Source organism: Anomaloglossus baeobatrachus, chromosome 9 (genome assembly GCF_048569485.1).
Source record: "Anomaloglossus baeobatrachus isolate aAnoBae1 chromosome 9, aAnoBae1.hap1, whole genome shotgun sequence".
Classification (NCBI taxonomy): domain Eukaryota; kingdom Metazoa; phylum Chordata; class Amphibia; order Anura; family Aromobatidae; genus Anomaloglossus; species Anomaloglossus baeobatrachus.
In genome coordinates this window covers 217,787,654-217,810,692 of record NC_134361.1, presented here as the reverse complement: position 1 = coordinate 217,810,692, position 23,039 = coordinate 217,787,654, and the positions used below count along the sequence as shown (strand labels likewise).

General features: G+C 48.6%; 1 protein-coding gene across 3 annotated transcripts in view; it reads right to left on the bottom strand.

Moving 5' to 3' along the window:
• LOC142251573 (uncharacterized) overlaps positions 1-23,039 on the bottom strand; it is a 60,975-nt gene that overhangs the window by 5,489 nt on the left and 32,447 nt on the right. For all 3 annotated transcript variants that reach the window (XM_075324501.1, XM_075324499.1, XM_075324500.1), the window contains exons 6-13: positions 9,544-9,762; positions 7,351-7,428; positions 6,980-7,255; positions 5,520-5,738; positions 4,847-4,924; positions 3,422-3,682; positions 3,000-3,215; positions 758-835 (exon numbers count right to left, since the gene is read on the bottom strand). In XM_075324501.1, coding sequence (XP_075180616.1) covers positions 758-835; positions 3,000-3,215; positions 3,422-3,682; positions 4,847-4,924; positions 5,520-5,738; positions 6,980-7,255; positions 7,351-7,428; positions 9,544-9,762 — 1,425 coding nt within the window. The remainder of the gene's footprint in view (positions 1-757; positions 836-2,999; positions 3,216-3,421; positions 3,683-4,846; positions 4,925-5,519; positions 5,739-6,979; positions 7,256-7,350; positions 7,429-9,543; positions 9,763-23,039) is intronic.

Sequence of the window (23,039 nt, the reverse complement as noted above, 5' to 3'; positions counted from 1 at the left end):
ACACAAAAAAGGGCAAAAAGAATAGAGGGCAAAATGAATAAAAGGGCAAAATGAATAAAAGGGCAAAATGAATAAAAGGGCAAAATGAATAAAAGGGCAAAAAGAATAGAGGGCAAACACAAAAAGGGCAAAAAGGATAAACACAAAAAAGGACAAACACAAAAAAGGGCAAAAAGAATAGAGGGCAAAAAGAATAAAAGGGCAAAAAGAATAGAAGGCAAACACAAAAAAGGGCAAAAAGAATAGAAGGCAAACACAAAAAAGGGCAAAACGAATAAAGGGCAAAACGAATAAAGGGCAAAACGAATAAAGGGCAAAAGCAAAACGAATAAAGGGCAAAACGAATAAAGGGCAAAACGAATAAAGGGCAAAACGAATAAAGGGCAAAACGAATAAAGGGCAAAACGAATAAAGGGCAAACACAAAAAAGGGCAAAAAGAATAGACGGCAAAACGAATAAAAGGGCAAAAAGAATAAAAGGGCATAAAGAATAAGAGGGCAAAAAGAATAGAGGGTAAAACGAATAGAGGGCAAAACGAATAAAAGGGCAAAAAGAATAAAAGGGCAAAAAGAATAAAAGGGCAAAAAAAAGGCAGCCGCAGGGGAATCCAGCATCACACATTGCCCAATAAGCAGATATAGGTGTTTCAGCTTTAAATAAAAATATCTACTAGCATACAATTGCATGGCTAATCTTGGCCAGCAGATGGCAGCCAAACCAATACACATTTGTATACGAGCAATATACACATTATACCTGTATCCGGCTGATGTGCCGGTTTGGAGAAATTGTAGTTCTTCTCTTCTTTGTACCAGCTGTCAGCTACTTCTTGACCTGGTGAAAAAAAACGGAAATGATCAATGGGAAAACTGCAATTCCACTTATTAAACACTAGATGGCAGTACAGAAGCAATATCAATAGGATGGCTAGGTAAATGCTGCAAAAATCAATCAAATTAAAAGGGGATGTCTGGGATAGTTGACAGCAGAAAGGCTGATAAAATAGGAAAGTAACCCAAACACACTTGTTTAATCCCTGCACCCCTGATGAGTCAGTGGACCCCACAGATTTTTAGTATTATTATTGTGGCTTCAGTGGCCACATATATGCATGCAGGGGCGGAACGATCGTGGTCGCAGGGGTCGCCATCGCATCTGGGCCATTAGGCTCTGGAGGCCTGAGGACCTCAGCCAGTGGCGAACCGCCAATGGCGGCAGGCCACGCGACCGCTCTGGGGCCCGGTGCCAGCGCTGGCACCAGGCACCCGCCGAGGATCGCACTTGCATTTGTATCAGTATGGCAAATGCTGATACAATTGAAAGCAATGATGAGAGGTGGAGCGGCGCGCTTCCTCTCTCATCATTCTCCCGCTGTGTCTGCACTGTGACATATCAGCTGTCAGCAGAGCGGAGCGCGATGGTGACACTACTGCGCACTGCTGTGCTGAAATGTGCAGAGTGGCAGAATAGTGGACATGCTGAGAAGACCGAACAAGCAGAAAAGAGCATGTAGTCACGGTGGCCAGACGACTATGGGGATGCATTAAACGAGATTGGGGTTGTATGCTATTACATGGTGGCTGCATTATGGGGTGTGTATTATAATACATGGAGTACTATGGAGGTGCATTATAATACATGGAGGACTATGGGGGGGTCCATTATAATACACGGAGGGCTATGAGGGGTGCATTATAATACACGGAGGGCTATGGGGGGGTGCATTATAATACACGGAGGGCTATGGGGGTGCATTACAATACATGTAGGGCTATGGGGGTGCATTACAATACATGGAGGGCTATGGGGGGTGCATTATAATACACAGAGGGCTATGGGGGGGTGCATTATAATACACGGAGGGCTATGAGGCGGGTGCATTATAATACACGGAGGGCTATGGGGGCTGCATTAGAATACATGGAGGGCTATGGGGAGTGCATTAGAATACATGGCGGACTATGGGGGTGCATTATAATACATGGAGGACTATAGGAGGTGCATTATAATACATAGAGGACGGTGGGGGCTGCATTATAATACACGGAGGGCTATGGGGGGTGCATTATAATACACGGAGGGCTACGGGGGGGTGCGTTATAATACATGGAGGGCTGTGGGGAGTGCAGTAGAATACATGGTGGACTATGGGGGGCATTATAATACATGGTGGACTATTGGGGGCTGCATTATAATACACGGAGGGCTATGGGGGGATGCATTATAATACATGGAGGACTATGGGGGTGCATTATAATACACAGAGGGCTATGGGGGGTGCATTATAATATATGGAGGACTATGGGGAGTGCATTAGAATACATGGAGGGCTATGGGGAGTGCATTATACTATATGGAGGACTATGAGATTCAGTATAAGAGGCAATATTATATCGAGACATCGGAGTATGGGAAAGCTGGGTGCTGAGGGAAAGAGCCAAGTGTCAGTGTAATTATCCTGTACCCTGAGGGGGCAGGTCCCATCGAACTCTATTTTTTCCCACTGTGTGCATGTGATGCCACCGCTGCAGCAATCACTGGCCTCTGTGAGAATAATAGTATGGAAGACACAAGGCTGCTGAGGCCGGTGACTGGCTGCAGGGGTCACCAGAATGTATATTGCTTGTGTTATTGTGGGGCTTGGTAGAGACAGTACCGAGGTATGCATATATATATCTCCCATGAGCTGGAACCATTGATATATATATATACACACACTTTACCCTCACTGTGTGTCCATCAGTAATCATCATAGGGGGAACATCAGCAGCCTCGTTACTTATTGTCAATCAACTTTCCTGCAAGTTAACTAAAACTTTTTAGGAAGCTAAGGGAAAAAAAAAAATTAAAGCTGCAATTCCACCGATGTCCAGCAGATGGCAGACTAGAACCAGATCGTTGCTTCGCACCAGTCCTAGGAGTCCTATGGACATCTGAAGTGTTAAAACTTTTTTCAACTCAGTCTAAAAGGCTGTGATTAATAAGGAACTTAACGGACCTGTCACAGTAATGGATGGACTTCCCGTTTTAGCCCAAATATTCTCTCCGCAGGAGGTGTCGCTGTGCTTCAGTGTTTTCAGGGTTAACAGGTGCTCTGCCCACTTTTGGGCATCTTGGCTAATCCGGGAGTTCAGCTGCAGGGGTCTGGCTCCGTGTTGGGAGCGGTAAGAGTTGTTCGCCTTCAGGAATTCCTGTGCAAATGTCCTCGAGTCCACTGAGGAATGAAACACAAAGTAGGTTAATGGGTGCGGGAATATTGGGCAAAAGGACCCCAGACGTAAGAGTCATGGCCGACGCGGCACCCCGGGCTGGAGGACGATGCACTGACATCAATGGCCACATGTCTGGCTATCGAGAACTTGCAAAAATCTACTCTATATACATGACACTTTGGATGCCGTCAATGTCTTGACTCGTTACCTGTAGAGGATGATGAGTCTCCTCCGCGAGTGGATGGGTAATAGGTGGTGGTGGTGGAGGACATCCCGCGGTCACCGGGGCTTGTTGTCGATTCAGTCACGGGGGTTCCCTTGGGCAGCACGTTCTTCTGGAAAAACCCAGGATTGGTGATATTCCCGGCCGGACTGTACTGTGCAACCGCTATCACCATCCCTTTACCATCCACCGCCTTGGCCACACCAACGTCTCTGGAGTCCTTCCAAACCACCTGTGTAAAGTGACCTGGAATGGAGAAAAGATCGATTACTTCATCAACCGGAGGTTCATGTATGACACTGCTTCATTACACTCTGTGCCAGATCCACATTATACTCCAGAGCTGCAATCACCAATCTGCAGTCTAGTTCAATATAATACCAAATGTAACTGAGGATCAGTAATGTAATGTATGTACACGGTGACTGCACCAGCAGAATAGTGAGTGCAGCTCTGGGGTATAATACAGGAGGTAACTCAGGATCAGTAATGTATGTACACAGTGACTGCACCAGCAGAATAGTGAGTGTAGCTCTGTAGTATAATACAGGAGGTAACTCAGGATCAGTAGTGTATGTACACAGTGACTGCACCAGCAGAATAGTGAGTGCAGCTCTGGAGTATAATACAGGATGTAACTCAGGATCAGTAATGTAATGTATGTACACAGTGACTGCACCAGCAGAATAGTGAGTGCAGCTCTGGAGTATAATACAGGAGGTAACTCAGGATCAGTATAAGTAGTTTTCAGAACGCTGAATGATTGTTGGTCAGTGTGTATACAGTATCACATCCTCTGTATACAGTGGACAATGTGCTGCCAATAATGATTTTTATGGCTGCATGCAAGATCTAATCATCTAACGAACAAATGTGTTGCTCATTAATCAGGTGATCACCGACCAGTTTACATTGGACGATAATCGGGCAGGATCGAACGGTTTTGCACTTTGAACCCATCTGCTCTGAAGTCCGTGCAATTGACTGCGTCCATGATCACTATCATTTAATATGGTCAAAGGTCAATTATAAAAAATAAATACTTTGCCCACCAGCGATCTCGCTATAGGGGAGCAGAAATAGCCGTTGCACCTCGAGCCAGGTCTTATTGAGGACCCAAAGATTATTGCCACATAAACCCCCAGTATTATAAATGGTGCATGGTAATGGGGGGAGGTTACAGATTTTGCATTGGAGCTTCATGCCCGTCCTCTACCTGCCTACAGATCACTTCACTTGTATTACACCTTTGTGCTTGTGTAGTGACTTTTCATGCATTTTAAGCACTAAAATTGCACGTTCTTAAAATATATACTGTATATTGCGTCTCATGTGCACGTGCCATAAATACCAAGCTGGACACGTCTTTATATACTGGTTGCTACTGCTGGATATACACCGGACCCTCACCTGTGTTGGACTGGAAGCCGGGCTTGCTAAAGTTATAGTCCTTTATCTCGTTGTACCAGGTATCCACAACCTCGGAGCCTAAAGTGCAAAAAAACAAAACAAAAAAAAGCCTTCATCATCTAAAAGGACAAGAGTGTAGACTCATACATATGGTATATCAGGGAGGATATTGCAAAAATACCAATATAATAGGGGATGAATATTTGTGTAGTGCCCTTATTTTATGACTCCAGATTCTACCTTCACCAGAGACAGCAACATGACAGACAGGCGTAGGCCTCTTGCTCCCAGAACCCTGGCACTACAGACAAAAGACCATTTGGAGACCTTAACTGGAAACTCCACATTTCCAAAAATTAAGGTCAGGCAACAGGAAAAGTGGCAACAATTGGCACAGACTATAAATAGTTCAACAAAGCAACATGGATGCTTGGGACCGGACCTGTAACAAGACGTGAACCAATGTTTCTACCTTCACCAGAGACCGCATGATGACAGACAGGCGTAGGCCTCTTGCTCCCCTTAAACCTGGCACTACAGACAAAAGACAGTTTGGAGACCCTACTTTGAGTCTCCACATTTCCACCCCTTCTTGATTTAAGTGGAATAAAATTCCTTTACACCGCTCCAAAAATATTTGAGAGAAGTAATATAATCGGTGGCGATTTCTTACCAGACGCGTCCCTCACACTTGAGTTCCACTTGTACCACAGGTTCTCTCCATGGTTGGTGTTGCTGTGCTGTAGAGCGTTGATGGACAGAAGGTGGTCAGCCCATTTCTGACTAGATTCACACAAGTCCCGGGTCAGCTGTAGAGGGGGTGCCCCGTGCAGTCGGCGATACTTATTGTGGGTGTCCAATGCTTCTTGCTCAAAAGTGCTAAGTTTTACAGCTAAAAAATAGGATAAACATCGAATGATTACTGCACCAATGAAGCAGGCAAACTCCACCCAATTCTGCATCTTGGTCGTGAAGACCCTCAGGCCCTAAAAGGTTTATGATATAATTGTGTAAAGTTGGGGCTCATGAAGATACTCGAGAAACTCAGATTGTCCCCAGGATTCTTTCTAAATGGAACAACTTATGGCATCAATGACTTGACTTCTGAGAATGCCGTCATTCTCAACACCTTGCTTGCTGAGGAACACAAGACCAGATTGGTGCTTAAGGGTGGTTTCACACATCCGGCATTTGGCCGGTTTGCCGGATCCGTCACACTCCAGTACAGTACAATGACATTGCGGCAAGCTCCGGTCACATGACAGCATGTGACTGGAGCTTGCCGCGATGCCATTGTACTGTATTGTACTGGAGTGTGACGGATCCGGCAAACCGGCCAATTGACAGATGTGTGAAACCACCCTAATATGAGGCCCAACTCTTACGAGCAATTACCTTGCCTTGGAGAAAAGACAAAGTTGGTGGTTTTACTAAGATGGATGAAGACAACCCCCCAAGAAATCAAAGGATCTTTGAGACATCTGAAGACCCAAAAGAAGACAGGACATTTTGGACGGTATGTTCATACAGTCAACAAGAAAAGGGATTATGGAGACCCTTCATCTAATGTAACGTCCCACCGATTTGAGCTTCTTACCTTGCCGGCCAATTTCTGGGACCATGCAGACGCTTCATCTAATGTAACGTCCCAGCAAGCTTCTTACCTTGCTGGCCAAATATTGTGACCATGATGACCAGTGTTTTCCAAACTCCAGTCCTCATGGCCCCCAACAAGTCATGTTTTCAGGATTTCCTTACTATTGAACAGGTGATGGGATCATTATCAAGGCATCACCTGTACAATATTAAGGAAATCCTGAAAACATGACCTGTTGGGGGTCGTGAGGACTGGAGCTTGGGAACCACTGATGTAGACCCTTCATCTAATGTAACGTTCCACCGGTTTGAGCTTCTTACCTTACCGGCCAAATCCTGGGACCAGGCAGACCCTTCAACTAATGTAATGTTCCATCATTCTGAGCTTCTTACCTTGCCGGCCAAATCCTGGGACCAGGCAGTCCCTTCATCTAATATAACGTACCACTGAACTGAGCTTCTTACCTTGCTGGCCAAATCCTGTGACCATGCAGACCCTTCAACTAATGTAATGTTCCATCATTCTGAGCTTCTTACCTTGCCGACCAAATCCTGTCGCTGGCTTTCGATCATTTGTCTTTTCTGGCTCTGATGACTTGTTAACGGTTTGTTTCCACCTGGAGCCGGGTCCATCATTATCGGACACTGATGGGGCAGTTCCTGAGGGCAGTACGTTCCTCTCGAAATAACCAGGGTTGGTGATGTTTCCTGCCGGGTTGTACTGTCCCACCACAAAGAAAAGACCATTGCCATCTGTGGCGACACCGACTCCAACTTCTTGCGAGTCCTTCCAGACGACTTGAGTGAAGTGACCTTCATTAAAGAAGACAGAGGCCAAAAACGTGAGGAGGGGATCAAACACGTGCAGACCAAAAACCTTCAAAAAAAAAAGTCGATCTGGGATTTACCGGTGTTACTGCGGAATCCGGGTCTTGCAAAGTCATAGTTCTTTATTTCATCATACCAGGAGTCAACGGCCTCCTGACCTGAGAGATGGCAAACAACATTTTTGAGGTTACTCCATGGTCATCGCATAACTGTTGCCAAGAGGAGTTGAGGAGATGGTCTGGCTCCTATGGGACTGAGCTCAGATATCACCCCCCCATCCCCCCGTAGAAAATACATGGAGCGACATGGCACCAAGCATATACCCAGGACATCTAAGTACATAAAACTACCAAACTTAGGAATCAGGTGCCTCTGCTCCATAGCCTCTTTGATTTTGCCAGTTTGTGGTGGGGGAGGTTTCTTCTGTAGAAAGATGCCTCCCAGCCAAAGACTAGGGCCCTATGTTCTACCTCCTTGAGAGATAGTAAGTTGATGGATCGCATTGTTGGCCAAGACTTGTTCACCTACGTGTGTGGACAACATCAGGGAGATGGGGATGTTAGATCAGGTTGTTTGGGTCCTCGGCAATTACTAACCAAGCTGAGAGCACAACGTTACCCGCCCCATGCCCAGTAGACCCAAGGCTTGCCGTCTCCGAGCAGATATATATCACAATATAGTCCAGATCTTACAAGCGTTTTAGTAGCGCAGCTCTTATTACACACCGATCACTATATACATTATAACACAACTACATAAACAGGCTCGTTCACGTTCCTAAATGTAATCTGGCCGCAGTTCAGCGTATGTGCTGCCAATTTCTTTACGAAGCAGAGCTGACTGTGCGCAATTACCAGCCTGGCAATGTGAACTGATCTCCAGGATAGGAAGCCTCGGGGGAGGGGTAATCTGCATTGTGCCCAGTCAGCAAGTTATACCGTTTATTACCCGACACCCGGGGGTTAAGAAAAGGTGAACACACAGGCAGTTCCATGCAAATGGTGTGCAACCTGGGAGTAAAACAGCAGGGGGCGACAAAGAGGACAGGACAAAGCTCCTCCTAGTCCGGGGGAATGAGGCATGATGGGAAATGCTAAAAAAAAAAAATTATAGTAATGCTTTTTTAGAAAATGACTTTTCCAAGTTATGTAAGAATTTTTAGTTCTGTTCTCTCCTTGGACTACAAATAGGTTAAGGACAAGTGCAAGGAAAGCACCAAATATAGTCCCTGTGTCATCCTCCGCCTCTTCAGGGCTTATAGACCATTTCTGGAAAATGTCTGTCCATTACTTCTTTATGTTGACCTGATGGTGGACATCGTAATGGTGGACAGTGTGATGGTGGACGGTGGACAGTGTAATGGTGGACAGTGTAATGGTGGACAATGTGAAGGAGGATATTGTGAAGAAGAACATTGTGAAGAAGAACATTGTGAAGAAGAACATTGTGAAGAAGAACATTGTGAAGAAGAACATTGTGAAGAAGAACATTGTGAAGAAGAACATTGTGATGGTGGACAGTGTGAAGAAGGACATTGTGATGGTGGACAGTGTGAAAAAGGACATTGTGATGGTGGACATTGTGATGGTGGACAGTGTGATGGTGGACAGTGTGATGGTGGACAGTGTGATGGTGGACAGTGTGATGGTGGACAGTGTGATGGTGGACAGTGTGATGGTGGACAGTGTGATGGTGGACAGTGTGATGGTGGACAGTGTGATGGTGGACAGTGTGATGGTGGACAGTGTGATGGTGGACAGTGTGATGGTGGACAGTGTGATGGTGGACAGTGTGATGGTGGACATTGTGATGGTGGACAGTGTGATGGTGGACAGTGTGATGGTGGACAGTGTGATGGTGGACAGTGTGATGGTGAACAGTGTGATGGTACCCCAGACTATACAAATGGTTCCCTGTACAGATTGCTTACAGGTCTTCCCCTTTGCAGAAAAAGGTTTATTAAAATAATCTCCCAAAAACAAGCTGATCCCTCTCCGGGGATCCCTAGCGAAGAGTAGCTCTGATCTGTTTAATTCCCCTGCAGCGCCACCACACGGGAAATGATGCATTGCATAGATTTCCATCACCGCAATCATGTAACCCTGGGTCCTCCAGAGAGATGCAACCAGTGTCCAATCCTGAAGAGTAGACCTCCCTCTACTAATTGAGACCCTGTACTCAATATCCTAAACCACACAACCCCTCTAAGATCTACGGGCTATGGTTCTTGGGCCTTCGATGCTGCCGTATGATCCAGTATCTGCAGGAATCACCTGGGAGCTCCTTGGTGCTGGAGCTGTATTTGTAGTACAGGTTCTCTCCATGGTCCGTCCCACTGTGTTTTAGGGTCTGGATGGACAGTAGGTGGTCCGCCCACGCCTGTGCTGAGCGGCAGAGGTCCCGGCTGAGCTGGAGTGGTGGAGCGCCATGTTTCTTCCTGTAGACGTTATGGGCAGATACAAACTCTCTCTCAAACTGGTTTCCTTCAACTCCTAAAAGAAACAAAATGTTGTATGAGTCACGACCGTAGCCTAAAACCATGATGTGGGGGTTCACTTACTTTGGCGGTGTTTTATCCTGTGCTCCTCTACAGATTATTGGGGTTCAGGTGGCCATAGTACATGGTCTGCAATGCCCGGACCCAAAATGTCCAGCCTTATATGCACCAATCATGAGGCTGTAAGGTCAGGAGATCCATGGCAAGAAATAGGAACCCCTTTAAGGCAGTAGTATTACAGCTGCAACATCCCTTTAACTGGTATTTGCCCAATATAAAGCCATTACATTGCAGTTGCTATTCTGGGGTACCAGACGGGGCCCACACCCTGCAGACTATCTATACGCAGAACATTACAGGAAGATTTGGGCTTTCCTCAAGACGGCCCACGTCATTCCATCCACCCCAGTCATGGGCTACCGATGAATCACAACATTGTACTGTAAGGAATCTCGCTGCTGAAGTCTAGGGGGCTTCACATGGACACGGCCCCCCCACATTCTGCACAAGAAGTCCTTACTGGGAAGACGACTGAGCTGCTCAGCAACGTGTCATGTTAAACGGAGCCAAATGGAGAAATCCTATAATAATCCTATAGAGCTGTGGGGTCAGGGGCCGGACATAGCACTGGTGGAGCCTAGAGGTCAGGGGGCCACATCCACGTCCGAAACAGGTGCAGATGTGCTTAATGGGCCATATTGTTGCGGGATAGGGGCCTCTATTTTTTGCGGCAGTCCCCAGCGTATATAGGGTTAATCTACTAGCATGCTATTGTACTATTGGTACACCCATCTACCCTACCCCGAGGAGTCTACTGGCTTCAGCTATTTGCCTTTCACTCGGCAGGATTTCAGTGTGACGGAGGATTTGACATGACCCATCACAGGTGCACAGAGGATGACGATGGCTCACACAGCACAATACAGGGTGGAGCGCGGAGATTTAGACATGGCTTAGTCGCAGGTGATCCTCAGGTTTGATAATCAGCCCTAGTCTGGCTTCCAATCAAAAATATGGCTGTCACTATCTGAGCCAGGTGAGACGTAGATGAGCGGGCACTACCATGCTCGGGTGCTCAGTACTGGTAACTAGTGATGAGCGGGCACTACCATGCTCTGGTGCTCAGTACTGGTAACTAGTGATGAGCGGGCACTACCATGCTCGGGTGCACAGTACTGGTAACTAGTGATGAGCGGGCACTACCAAGCTCCGTACTGGTAACTAGTGATGAGCGGGCACTACCATGCTCTGGTGCTCGGTACTCGTAACTAGTGATGAGCGGGCACTACCAAGCTCCGTACTGGTAACTAGTGATGAGCGGGCACTACCATGCTCGGGTGCTCAGTACTCGTAACTAGTGATGAGCGGGCACTACCATGCTCGGTACTCGTAACTAGTGATGAGCGGGCACTACCATGCTCTGGTGCTCGGTACTCGTAACTAGTGATGAGCGGGCACTACCATGCTCGGATGCTCAGTACTGGTAACTAGTGATGAGCGGGCACTACCATGCTCGGGTGCTCAGTACTGGTAACTAGTGATGAGAGGGCACTACCATGCTCGGGTGCTCAGTACTGGTAACTAGTGATAAGCGGGCACTACCATGCTCGGGTGCTCGGTACTCCGTAACTAGTGATGAGCGGGCACTACCATGCTCGGGTGCTCAGTACTGATAACTAGTGATGAGCGGGCACTACCATGCTCGGGTGCTCAGTACTGGTAACTAGTGATGAGCGGGCACTACTATGCTCGGGTGCTCAGTACTCGTAACTAGTGATGAGCGGGCACTACCAAGCTCCGTACTGGTAACTAGTGATGAGCGGGCACTACCATGCTCGGGTGCACAGTACTGGTAACTAGTGATGAGCGGGCACTACCAAGCTCCGTACTGGTAACTAGTGATGAGCGGGCACTACCATGCTCGGGTGCTCAGTACTCGTAACTAGTGATGAGCGGGCACTACCATGCTCGGTACTCGTAACTAGTGATGAGCGGGCACTACCATGCTCTGGTGCTCGGTACTCGTAACTAGTGATGAGCGGGCACTACCATGCTCGGATGCTCAGTACTGGTAACTAGTGATGAGCGGGCACTACCATGCTCTGGTGCTCGGTACTGGTAACTAGTGATGAGCGGGCACTACCATGCTCTGGTGCTCGGTACTGGTAACTAGTGATGAGCGGGCACTACCATGCTCGGGTGCTCTGTACTCGTAACTAGTGATGAGCGGGCACTACCATGCTCTGGTGCTCAGTACTGGTAACTAGTGATGAGCGGGCACTACCATGCTCGGATGCTCAGTACTGGTAACTAGTGATGAGCGGGCACTACCATGCTCGGGTGCTCAGTACTGGTAACTAGTGATGAGTGAGCACTACCATGCTCAGGTGCTCAGTACTGGTAACTAGTGATGAGTGAGCACTACTATGCTCGGGTGCTCAGTACTGGTAACTAGTGATGAGTGAGCACTACCATGCTCGGGTGCTCAGTACTGGTAACTAGTGATGAGCGGGCACTACCATGCTCGGGTGCTCAGTACTGGTAACTAGTGATGAGCGGGCACTACCATGCTCGGGTGCTCAGTACTGGTAACTAGTGATGAGTGAGCACTACCATGCTCGGGTGCTCAGTACTGGTAACTAGTGATGAGCGGGCACTACCATGCTCGGGTGCTCAGTACTGGTAACTAGTGATGAGCGAGCACTACCATGCTCGGGTGCTCAGTACTGGTAACTAGTGATGAGCGGGCACTACCATGCTCGGGTGCTCAGTACTGGTAACTAGTGATGAGCGGGCACTACCATGCTCGGGTGCTCAGTACTGGTAACTAGTGATGAGAGGGCACTACCATGATCGGGTGCTCAGTACTGGTAACTAGTGATGAGCGGGCACTACCATGCTCGGGTGCTCAGTACTGGTAACTAGTGATGAGAGGGCACTACCATGCTCGGGTGCTCAGTACTGGTAACTAGTGATGAGCGGGCACTACCATGCTCGGGTGCTCGGTACTCCGTAACTAGTGATGAGCGGGAACTACCATGCTCGGGTGCTCAGTACTGATAACTAGTGATGAGCGGGCACTACCATGCTCGGTACTCGTAACTAGTGATGAGCGGGCACTACCATGCTCTGGTGCTCGGTACTCGTAACTAGTGATGAGCGGGCACTACCATGCTCGGATGCTCAGTACTGGTAACTAGTGATGAGCGGGCACTACCATGCTCTGGTGCTCGGTACTGGTAACTAGTGATGAGCGGGCACTACCATGCTCTGGTGCTCGGTACTGGTAACTAGTGATGAGCGGGCACTACCATGCTCGGGTGCTCTGTACTCGTAACTAGTGATGAGCGGGCACTACCATGCTCTGGTGCTCAGTACTGGTAACTAGTGATGAGCGGGCACTACCATGCTCGGATGCTCAGTACTGGTAACTAGTGATGAGCGGGCACTACCATGCTCGGGTGCTCAGTACTGGTAACTAGTGATGAGTGAGCACTACCATGCTCAGGTGCTCAGTACTGGTAACTAGTGATGAGTGAGCACTACTATGCTCGGGTGCTCAGTACTGGTAACTAGTGATGAGTGAGCACTACCATGCTCGGGTGCTCAGTACTGGTAACTAGTGATGAGCGGGCACTACCATGCTCGGGTGCTCAGTACTGGTAACTAGTGATGAGCGGGCACTACCATGCTCGGGTGCTCAGTACTGGTAACTAGTGATGAGCGAGCACTACCATGCTCGGGTGCTCAGTACTGGTAACTAGTGATGAGCGGGCACTACCATGCTCGGGTGCTCAGTACTGGTAACTAGTGATGAGCGAGCACTACCATGCTCGGGTGCTCAGTACTGGTAACTAGTGATGAGCGGGCACTACCATGCTCGGGTGCTCAGTACTGGTAACTAGTGATGAGCGGGCACTACCATGCTCGGGTGCTCAGTACTGGTAACTAGTGATGAGAGGGCACTACCATGATCGGGTGCTCAGTACTGGTAACTAGTGATGAGCGGGCACTACCATGCTCGGGTGCTCAGTACTGGTAACTAGTGATGAGAGGGCACTACCATGCTCGGGTGCTCAGTACTGGTAACTAGTGATGAGCGGGCACTACCATGCTCGGGTGCTCGGTACTCCGTAACTAGTGATGAGCGGGAACTACCATGCTCGGGTGCTCAGTACTGATAACTAGTGATGAGTGGACACTACCATGCTCGGGTGCTCAGTACTGGTAACTAGTGATGAGCGGGCACTACCATGCTCGGGTGCTCAGTACTGGTAACTAGTGATGAGAGGGCACTACCATGCTCGGGTGCTCAGTACTGGTAACTAGTGATGAGCGGGCACTACCATGCTCGGGTGCTCGGTACTCCGTAACTAGTGATGAGCGGGAACTACCATGCTCGGGTGCTCAGTACTGGTAACTAGTGATGAGCGGGCACTACCATGCTCGGGTGCTCAGTACTGGTAACTAGTGATGAGCGGGCACTACCATGCTCGGGTGATCAGTACTGATAACTAGTGATGAGCGGGCACTACCATGCTCGGGTGCTCAGTACTGGTAACTAGTGATGAGAGGGCACTACCATGCTCGGGTGCTCAGTACTGGTAACTAGTGATGAGAGGGCACTACCATGCTCGGGTGCTCAGTACTGGTAACTAGTGATGAGCGGGCACAACCATGCTCGGGTGCTCAGTACTGGTAACTAGTGATGAGTGAGCACTACCATGCTCGGGTGCTCTGTACTGGTAACTAGTGATGAGCGGGCATTACCATGCTCGGGTGCTCAGTACTGGTAACTAGTGATGAGTGGGCACTACCATGCTCGGGTGCTCAGTACTGGTAACTAGTGATGAGCGGGCACTACCATGCTCGGGTGCTCTGTACTGGTAACTAGTGATGAGCGGGCATTACCATGCTCAGGTGCTCAGTACTGGTAACTAGTGATGAGTGGGCACTACCATGCTCGGGTGCTCAGTACTGGTAACTAGTGATGAGCGGGCACTACCATGCTCGGGTGCTCGGTACTCCGTAACTAGTGATGAGCGGGAACTACCATGCTCGGGTGCTCAGTACTGATAACTAGTGATGAGCGGGCACTACCATGCTCGGTACTCGTAACTAGTGATGAGCGGGCACTACCATGCTCTGGTGCTCGGTACTCGTAACTAGTGATGAGCGGGCACTACCATGCTCGGATGCTCAGTACTGGTAACTAGTGATGAGCGGGCACTACCATGCTCTGGTGCTCGGTACTGGTAACTAGTGATGAGCGGGCACTACCATGCTCTGGTGCTCGGTACTGGTAACTAGTGATGAGCGGGCACTACCATGCTCGGGTGCTCTGTACTCGTAACTAGTGATGAGCGGGAACTACCATGCTCTGGTGCTCAGTACTGGTAACTAGTGATGAGCGGGCACTACCATGCTCGGATGCTCAGTACTGGTAACTAGTGATGAGCGGGCACTACCATGCTCGGGTGCTCAGTACTGGTAACTAGTGATGAGTGAGCACTACCATGCTCAGGTGCTCAGTACTGGTAACTAGTGATGAGTGAGCACTACTATGCTCGGGTGCTCAGTACTGGTAACTAGTGATGAGTGAGCACTACCATGCTCGGGTGCTCAGTACTGGTAACTAGTGATGAGCGGGCACAACCATGCTCGGGTGCTCAGTACTGGTAACTAGTGATGAGCGAGCACTACCATGCTCGGGTGCTCTGTACTGGTAACTAGTGATGAGCGGGCATTACCATGCTCGGGTGCTCAGTACTGGTAACTAGTGATGAGTGGGCACTACCATGCTCGGGTGCTCAGTACTGGTAACTAGTGATGAGCGGGCACTACCATGCTCGGGTGCTCTGTACTGGTAACTAGTGATGAGCGGGCATTACCATGCTCAGGTGCTCAGTACTGGTAACTAGTGATGAGTGGGCACTACCATGCTCGGGTGCTCAGTACTGGTAACTAGTGATGAGCGGGCACTACCATGCTCGGGTGCTCAGTACTGGTAACTAGTGATGAGAGGGCACTACCATGATCGGGTGCTCAGTACTGGTAACTAGTGATGAGCGGGCACTACCATGCTCGGGTGCTCAGTACTGGTAACTAGTGATGAGCGGGCACTACCATGCTCGGGTGCTCGGTACTCCGTAACTAGTGATGAGCGGGAACTACCATGCTCGGGTGCTCAGTACTGATAACTAGTGATGAGTGGACACTACCATGCTCGGGTGCTCAGTACTGGTAACTAGTGATGAGCGGGCACTACCATGCTCGGGTGCTCAGTACTGGTAACTAGTGATGAGAGGGCACTACCATGCTCGGGTGCTCAGTACTGGTAACTAGTGATGAGAGGGCACTACCATGCTCGGGTGCTCAGTACTGGTAACTAGTGATGAGCGGGCACTACCATGCTCGGGTGCTCAGTACAGGTAACTAGTGATGAGCGGGCACTACCATGCTCGGGTGCTCAGTACTGGTAACTAGTGATGAGCGGGCACTACCATGCTCGGGTGATCAGTACTGATAACTAGTGATGAGCGGGCACTACCATGCTCGGGTGCTCAGTACTGGTAACTAGTGATGAGAGGGCACTACCATGCTCGGGTGCTCAGTACTGGTAACTAGTGATGAGAGGGCACTACCATGCTCGGGTGCTCAGTACTGGTAACTAGTGATGAGCGGGCACAACCATGCTCGGGTGCTCAGTACTGGTAACTAGTGATGAGTGAGCACTACCATGCTCGGGTGCTCTGTACTGGTAACTAGTGATGAGCGGGCATTACCATGCTCGGGTGCTCAGTACTGGTAACTAGTGATGAGTGGGCACTACCATGCTCGGGTGCTCAGTACTGGTAACTAGTGATGAGCGGGCACTACCATGCTCGGGTGCTCTGTACTGGTAACTAGTGATGAGCGAGCATTACCATGCTCAGGTGCTCAGTACTGGTAACTAGTGATGAGTGGGCACTACCATGCTCGGGTGCTCAGTACTGGTAACTAGTGATGAGTGGGCACTACCATGCTCGGGTGCTCAGTACTGGTAACTAGTGATGAGCGGGTACTACCATGCTCTGGTGCTCAGTACTGATAACTAGTGATGAGCGGGCACTACCATGCTCGGATGCTCAGTACTGGTAACTAGTGATGAGCGGGCACTACCATGCTCGGGTGCTCAGTACTGGTAACTAGTGATGAGCGGGCACTACCATGCTCGGGTGCTCAGTACTGGTAGCTAGTGATGAGCGGGCACTACCATGCTCGGGTGCTCAGTACTTGTAACTAGTGATGAGCGGGCACTACCATGCTCGGGTGCTCAGTACTCGTAACTAGTGATGAGCGGGCACTACCATGCTCGGGTGCTCAGTACTGGTAACTAGTGATGAGCGGGCACTACCATGCTCAGGTGCTCAGTACTGGTAACTAGTGATGAGCGGGCACTACCATGCTCGGGTGCTCTGTACTGGTAACTAGTGATGAGCGGGCACTACCATGCTCGGGTGCTCAGTACTGGTAACTAGTGATGAGAGGGCACTACCATGCTCAGGTGCTCAGTACTGGTAACTAGTGATGAGTGGGCACTACCATGCTCGGGTGCTCAGTACTGGTAACTAGTGATGAGCGGGCACTACCATGCTCGGGTGCTCAGTACTGGTAACTAGTGATGAGAGGGCACTACCATGATCGGGTGCTCAGTACTGGTAACTAGTGATGAGCGGGCACTACCATGCTCGGGTGCTCAGTACTGGTAACTAGTGATGAGAGGGCACTACCATGCTCGGGTGCTCAGTACTGGTAACTAGTGATGAGCGGGCACTACCATGCTCGGGTGCTCGGTACTCCGTAACTAGTGATGAGCGGGAACTACCATGCTCGGGTGCTCAGTACTGGTAACTAGTGATGAGCGGGCACTACCATGCTCGGGTGCTCAGTACTGATAACTAGTGATGAGTGGACACTACCATGCTCGGGTGCTCAGTACTGGTAACTAGTGATGAGCGGGCACTACCATGCTCGGGTGCTCAGTACTGGTAACTAGTGATGAGAGGGCACTACCATGCTCGGGTGCTCAGTACTGGTAACTAGTGATGAGCGGGCACTACCATGCTCGGGTGCTCGGTACTCCGTAACTAGTGATGAGCGGGAACTACCATGCTCGGGTGCTCAGTACTGATAACTAGTGATGAGCGGGCACTACCATGCTCGGGTGCTCAGTACTGGTAACTAGTGATGAGAGGGCACTACCATGCTCGGGTGCTCAGTACTGGTAACTAGTGATGAGAGGGCACTACCATGCTCGGGTGCTCAGTACTGGTAACTAGTGATGAGTGAGCACTACCATGCTCGGGTGCTCTGTACTGGTAACTAGTGATGAGCGGGCATTACCATGCTCGGGTGCTCAGTACTGGTAACTAGTGATGAGTGGGCACTACCATGCTCGGGTGCTCAGTACTGGTAACTAGTGATGAGCGGGCACTACCATGCTCGGGTGCTCTGTACTGGTAACTAGTGATGAGCGGGCATTACCATGCTCAGGTGCTCAGTACTGGTAACTAGTGATGAGTGGGCACTACCATGCTCGGGTGCTCAGTACTGGTAACTAGTGATGAGTGGGCACTACCATGCTCGGGTGCTCAGTACTGGTAACTAGTGATGAGCGGGTACTACCATGCTCGGGTGCTCTGTACTGGTAACTAGTGATGAGCGGGTACTACCATGCTCGGGTGCTCAGTACTGGTAACTAGTGATGAGTGGGCACTACCATGCTCGGATGCTCAGTACTGGTAACTAGTGATGAGTGGGCACTACCATGCTCGGGTGCTCAGTACTGGTAACTAGTGATGAGCGGGTACTACCATGCTCGGATGCTCAGTACTGGTAACTAGTGATGAGCGGGCACTACCATGCTCAGGTGCTCAGTACTGGTAACTAGTGATGAGCGGGCACTACCATGCTCGGGTGCTTAGTACTCATAACTAGTGATGAGCGGGCACTACCATGCTCAGGTGCTCAGTACTGGTAACTAGTGATGAGCGGGTACTACCATGCTCGGATGCTCAGTACTGGTAACTAGTGATGAGCGGGCACTACCATGCTCGGGTGCTCAGTACTGGTAACTAGTGATGAGCGGGCACTACCATGCTCGGGTGCTCAGTACTGGTAACTAGTGATGAGCGGGCACTACCATGCTCAGGTGCTCGGTACTGGTAACTAGTGATGAGCGGGCACTACCATGCTCGGGTGCTCGATTTGTGTTGAATCTTTCTGTAGTATGTCGGGGTCTAGATACAGTATATAGATAGATATATGCAGATGATCTGGAGTGGATCACTTTCAGGATCTTGTCTGTGGTTTAGTGAGATGCTATGGAATATGTTGGCACTATTATATATATATAGGATGGAATTTGGGGTGTGACGATAGAGGGGATACCATCTCCATTTTGGGAGCATTAATGTGTTACCTCTCGTAGCAGTGGTGCAGCCTCAGGCTTCAGAGCAGGTTAATAGGGTTCAGTGGTGAGCTACGTCCCCTCCCCCCATACATTACTATACATAGTGTAACTGTATAGCGGTCTGTACAGTATTTGGCAACGCACTGCTGTGTCACCGATCGGAGGAAGCGGATTTCTCCACACCCAGAGGTCTAATAATGTGTCATCTCCAAACAGCGCGGTGAACCCTGCGGCCTAATGTACGGGGAAATCACCGAAGTCCTGTTTGATCCCTTATGTGTTGGCACCCAGCTTTCCACAGACCCTGAATGCCATTAATCTGTCCTGTAACCACACGACCAGTTCTCCAGAATCCACAACACTAAATATTTTGACTTTGCGGTTGCCAAATCCGGTCATCGGCATCTTCTTGTTTATGGCTGTGGCTCAGTCACATCATCTGGGGGCGGGGGGGAGGGGGTCAGTGATGGACTCTTAAAGATATACACTTTTTAGGGTTGAAATGGAGTCTCCAAACTTATAAGGGAACCCCCGAGATCAGCTGCAGCTCCCCACGTGTACCGTAGTCAGGATTCTCCAAGATTCCCCATTCGTTTGTATAAAGCTGAGCTGCAGTACCCGACCCAACCTGTGGACAAGGGTGGCGCTGTTCCAGGAGCAATACACACATGAGTTTCTGATTCAGCCATTGTTATTAAAGATTTCCAGATCACAGTTCCGCTAAGATATTTTAAAGCTACGTGACCCCGGATCTAGTTGTAAAAAAACGATCCGAGTGTTTCCAAATATGGACAATCCCTTTAAGGCATAAGCATGCTGGAAGCTATAGTGCAAAAACTAAGGAGCTACAGGTCACAATGAGGTCTGTGACTCCAACAGGAAGACGTCTCAATCCAAACCACTCATACCTGTGGCCCTATGGTTCATGGAGAACCACAAGTCCCAGCATGCGACCATGATAAACTGCAAAGTATCTAGGTGTGATCTAGTGATGACAGCCGCGTTGTCTCCAGTGGACTGATAGATCCTCTCGAATTCTGTTCTGGAGCCAGAATGAGACATGGCCGCTCCCGCCAACGAGCGCTTGTACAGCGATTAGTCTTACAATGTCACTTATACAGATGAGTCAGGACTGGAGAATGAAGCTCCGGAGTTTAGGAAGAAGATCACGGAGACATCAGGCTCAAAAGAAAAAGACTTTAAGGGAATCTGTCACCAGATTTTTGCCACAATCTGAGAGCAGCATGATACAGGGTCAGAGACCAAATTCCTGCACTGTGTCACTTACTGGGCTGCTTACTGTAGTTTTGATTAAAATCACTGTTTTATCAGCAGATTATCCACCATAAGCATGAGTCTTGTATATCTCTGCCCCACTACTAATTGGTAGCTTTCTGCATATGCACAGTGGACATATAAAGCTGCCAATCAGTGGTGTGGGCGGGGTTATACAGAGCTCAGCATTTGGATAAATTCTAGTTCTGCAGCAGTTAAAACAGGGATTTTACCAAAACTGCTGCAAACAGGACATCATTGGAATTCGGATGTCTGCCCTTACATTATGCTGCTTTCAGATGAGGGCGTAAAAACCTGGTGACAGATTCCCTTTCACAAATTGTTTAATACAAGACCGCAATATTGTACATGGATCTATATCCACAACCTCATCCAGAATATACAGTGCCTACAAGTAGTATTCCACCCCCTGCAGATTTAGCAGGTTTACACATTCGGAATAACTTGGCATTGTGACATTTGGGCTGTAGATCAGCCTGGAAGTGTGAAATGCAGCAAAAAAGAATGTTATTTGTTTTTTTTTTTTTTTTTTTGTTAAATTGTGAAAAGTTTATTCAGAGGGTCATTTATTATTCAACCCCTCAAACCACCAGAATTCTGTTTGGTTCCCCTAAAGTATTAAGAAGTATTTCAGGCACAAAGAACAATGAGCTTCACATGTTTGGATTAATTATCTCTTTTTCCAGCCTTTTCTGACTAATTAAGACCCTCCCCAAACTTGTGAACAGCACTCATACTTGGTCAACATGGGAAAGACAAAGGAGCATTCCAAGGCCATCAGAGACAAGATCGTGGAGGTCACAAGGCTGGCAAGGGGTACAAAACCCTTTCCAAGGAGTTGGGCCTACCTGTCTCCACTGTTGGGAGCATCATCCGGAAGTGGAAGGCTTATGGAACTACTGTTAGCCTTCCACGGCCTGGACAGCCTTTGAAAGTTTCCACCCGTGCCGAGGCCAGGCTTGTCCGAAGAGTCAAGGCTAACCCAAGGACAACAAGGAAGGAGCTCCGGGAAGATCTCATGGCAGTGGGGACATTGGTTTCAGTCAATACCATAAGTAACGTACTCCACCGCAATGGTCTCCATTCCAGACGAGCCCGTAAGGTACCTTTACTTTCAAAGCGTCATGTCAAGGCTCGTCTACAGTTTGCTCATGATCACTTGGAGGACTCTGAGACAGACTGGTTCAAGGTTCTCTGGTCTGATGAGACCAAGATCGAGATCTTTGGTGCCAACAACACACGTGACGTTTGGAGACTGGATGGCACTGCATACGACCCCAAGAATACCATCCCTACAGTCAAGCATGGTGGTGGCAGCATCATGCTGTGGGGCTGTTGCTCAGCCAAGGGGCCTGGCCATCTGGTCCGCATCCATGGGAAGATGGATAGCACGGCCTACCTGGAGATTTTGGCCAAGAACCTCCGCTCCTCCATCAAGGATCTTAAGATGGGTCGTCATTTCATCTTCCAACAAGACAACGACCCAAAGCGCACAGCCAAGAAAACCAAGGCCTGGTTCAAGAGGGAAAAAAATCAAGGTGTTGCAGTGGCCTAGTCAGTCTCCTGACCTTAACCCAATTGAAAACTTGTGGAAGGAGCTCAAGATTAAAGTCCACATGAGACACCCAAAGAACCTAGATAACTTGGAGAAGATCTGCATGGAGAAGTGGGCCAAGATAACTCCAGAGACCTGTGCCGGCCTGATCAGGTCTTATAAAAGACGATTATTAGCTGTAATTGCAAACAAGGGTTATTCCACAAAATATTAAACCTAGGGGTTGAATAATAATTGACCCACACTTTTATGTTGAAAATTTATTAAAATTTAACTGAGCAACATAAGTTGTTGGTTTGTAAGATTTATGCATCTGTTAATAAATCCTGCTCTTGTTTGAAGTTTGCAGGCGCTAACTTATTTGCATCTTATCAAACCTGCTAAATCTGCAGGGGGTTGAATACTACTTGTAGGCACTGTAAATGCTCCAGAGCAGCATTGATAATTCTGCGGACTCAAATCTCCCTACACTTTGTAGTGTCTGAATAGAACTTGGTCTAAAAAGTGTTACAGGCATTGTATCGTCATTCAATCTCAGGAAAACTAACTGCACCCCGATAAAATGGGATCTAAGTTATTGAGGGAAAATCTGTCAACAGGTTTAATGACAATACTTTTCTGATCCTGAGATACCTCCTGTATTATACTCCAGAGCTGCATTCACTATTCTGCTGGTGCACTCAATGTGTACATACATTACATTACTGATCCTGAGTTACCTCCTGTATTATACTCCAGAGCTGCATTCACTATTCTGCTGGTGCAGTCACTGTCTACATACATTACTGATCCTGAGTTACCTCCTGTATTATACTCCAGAGCTGCATTCACTATTCTGCTGGTGCACTCAATGTGTACATACATTACATTACTGATCCTATGTTACCTCCTGTATTATACTCCAGAGCTGCACTCACTATTCTGCTGGTGCAGTCACTGTATACATACATTACATTAATAATCCTGA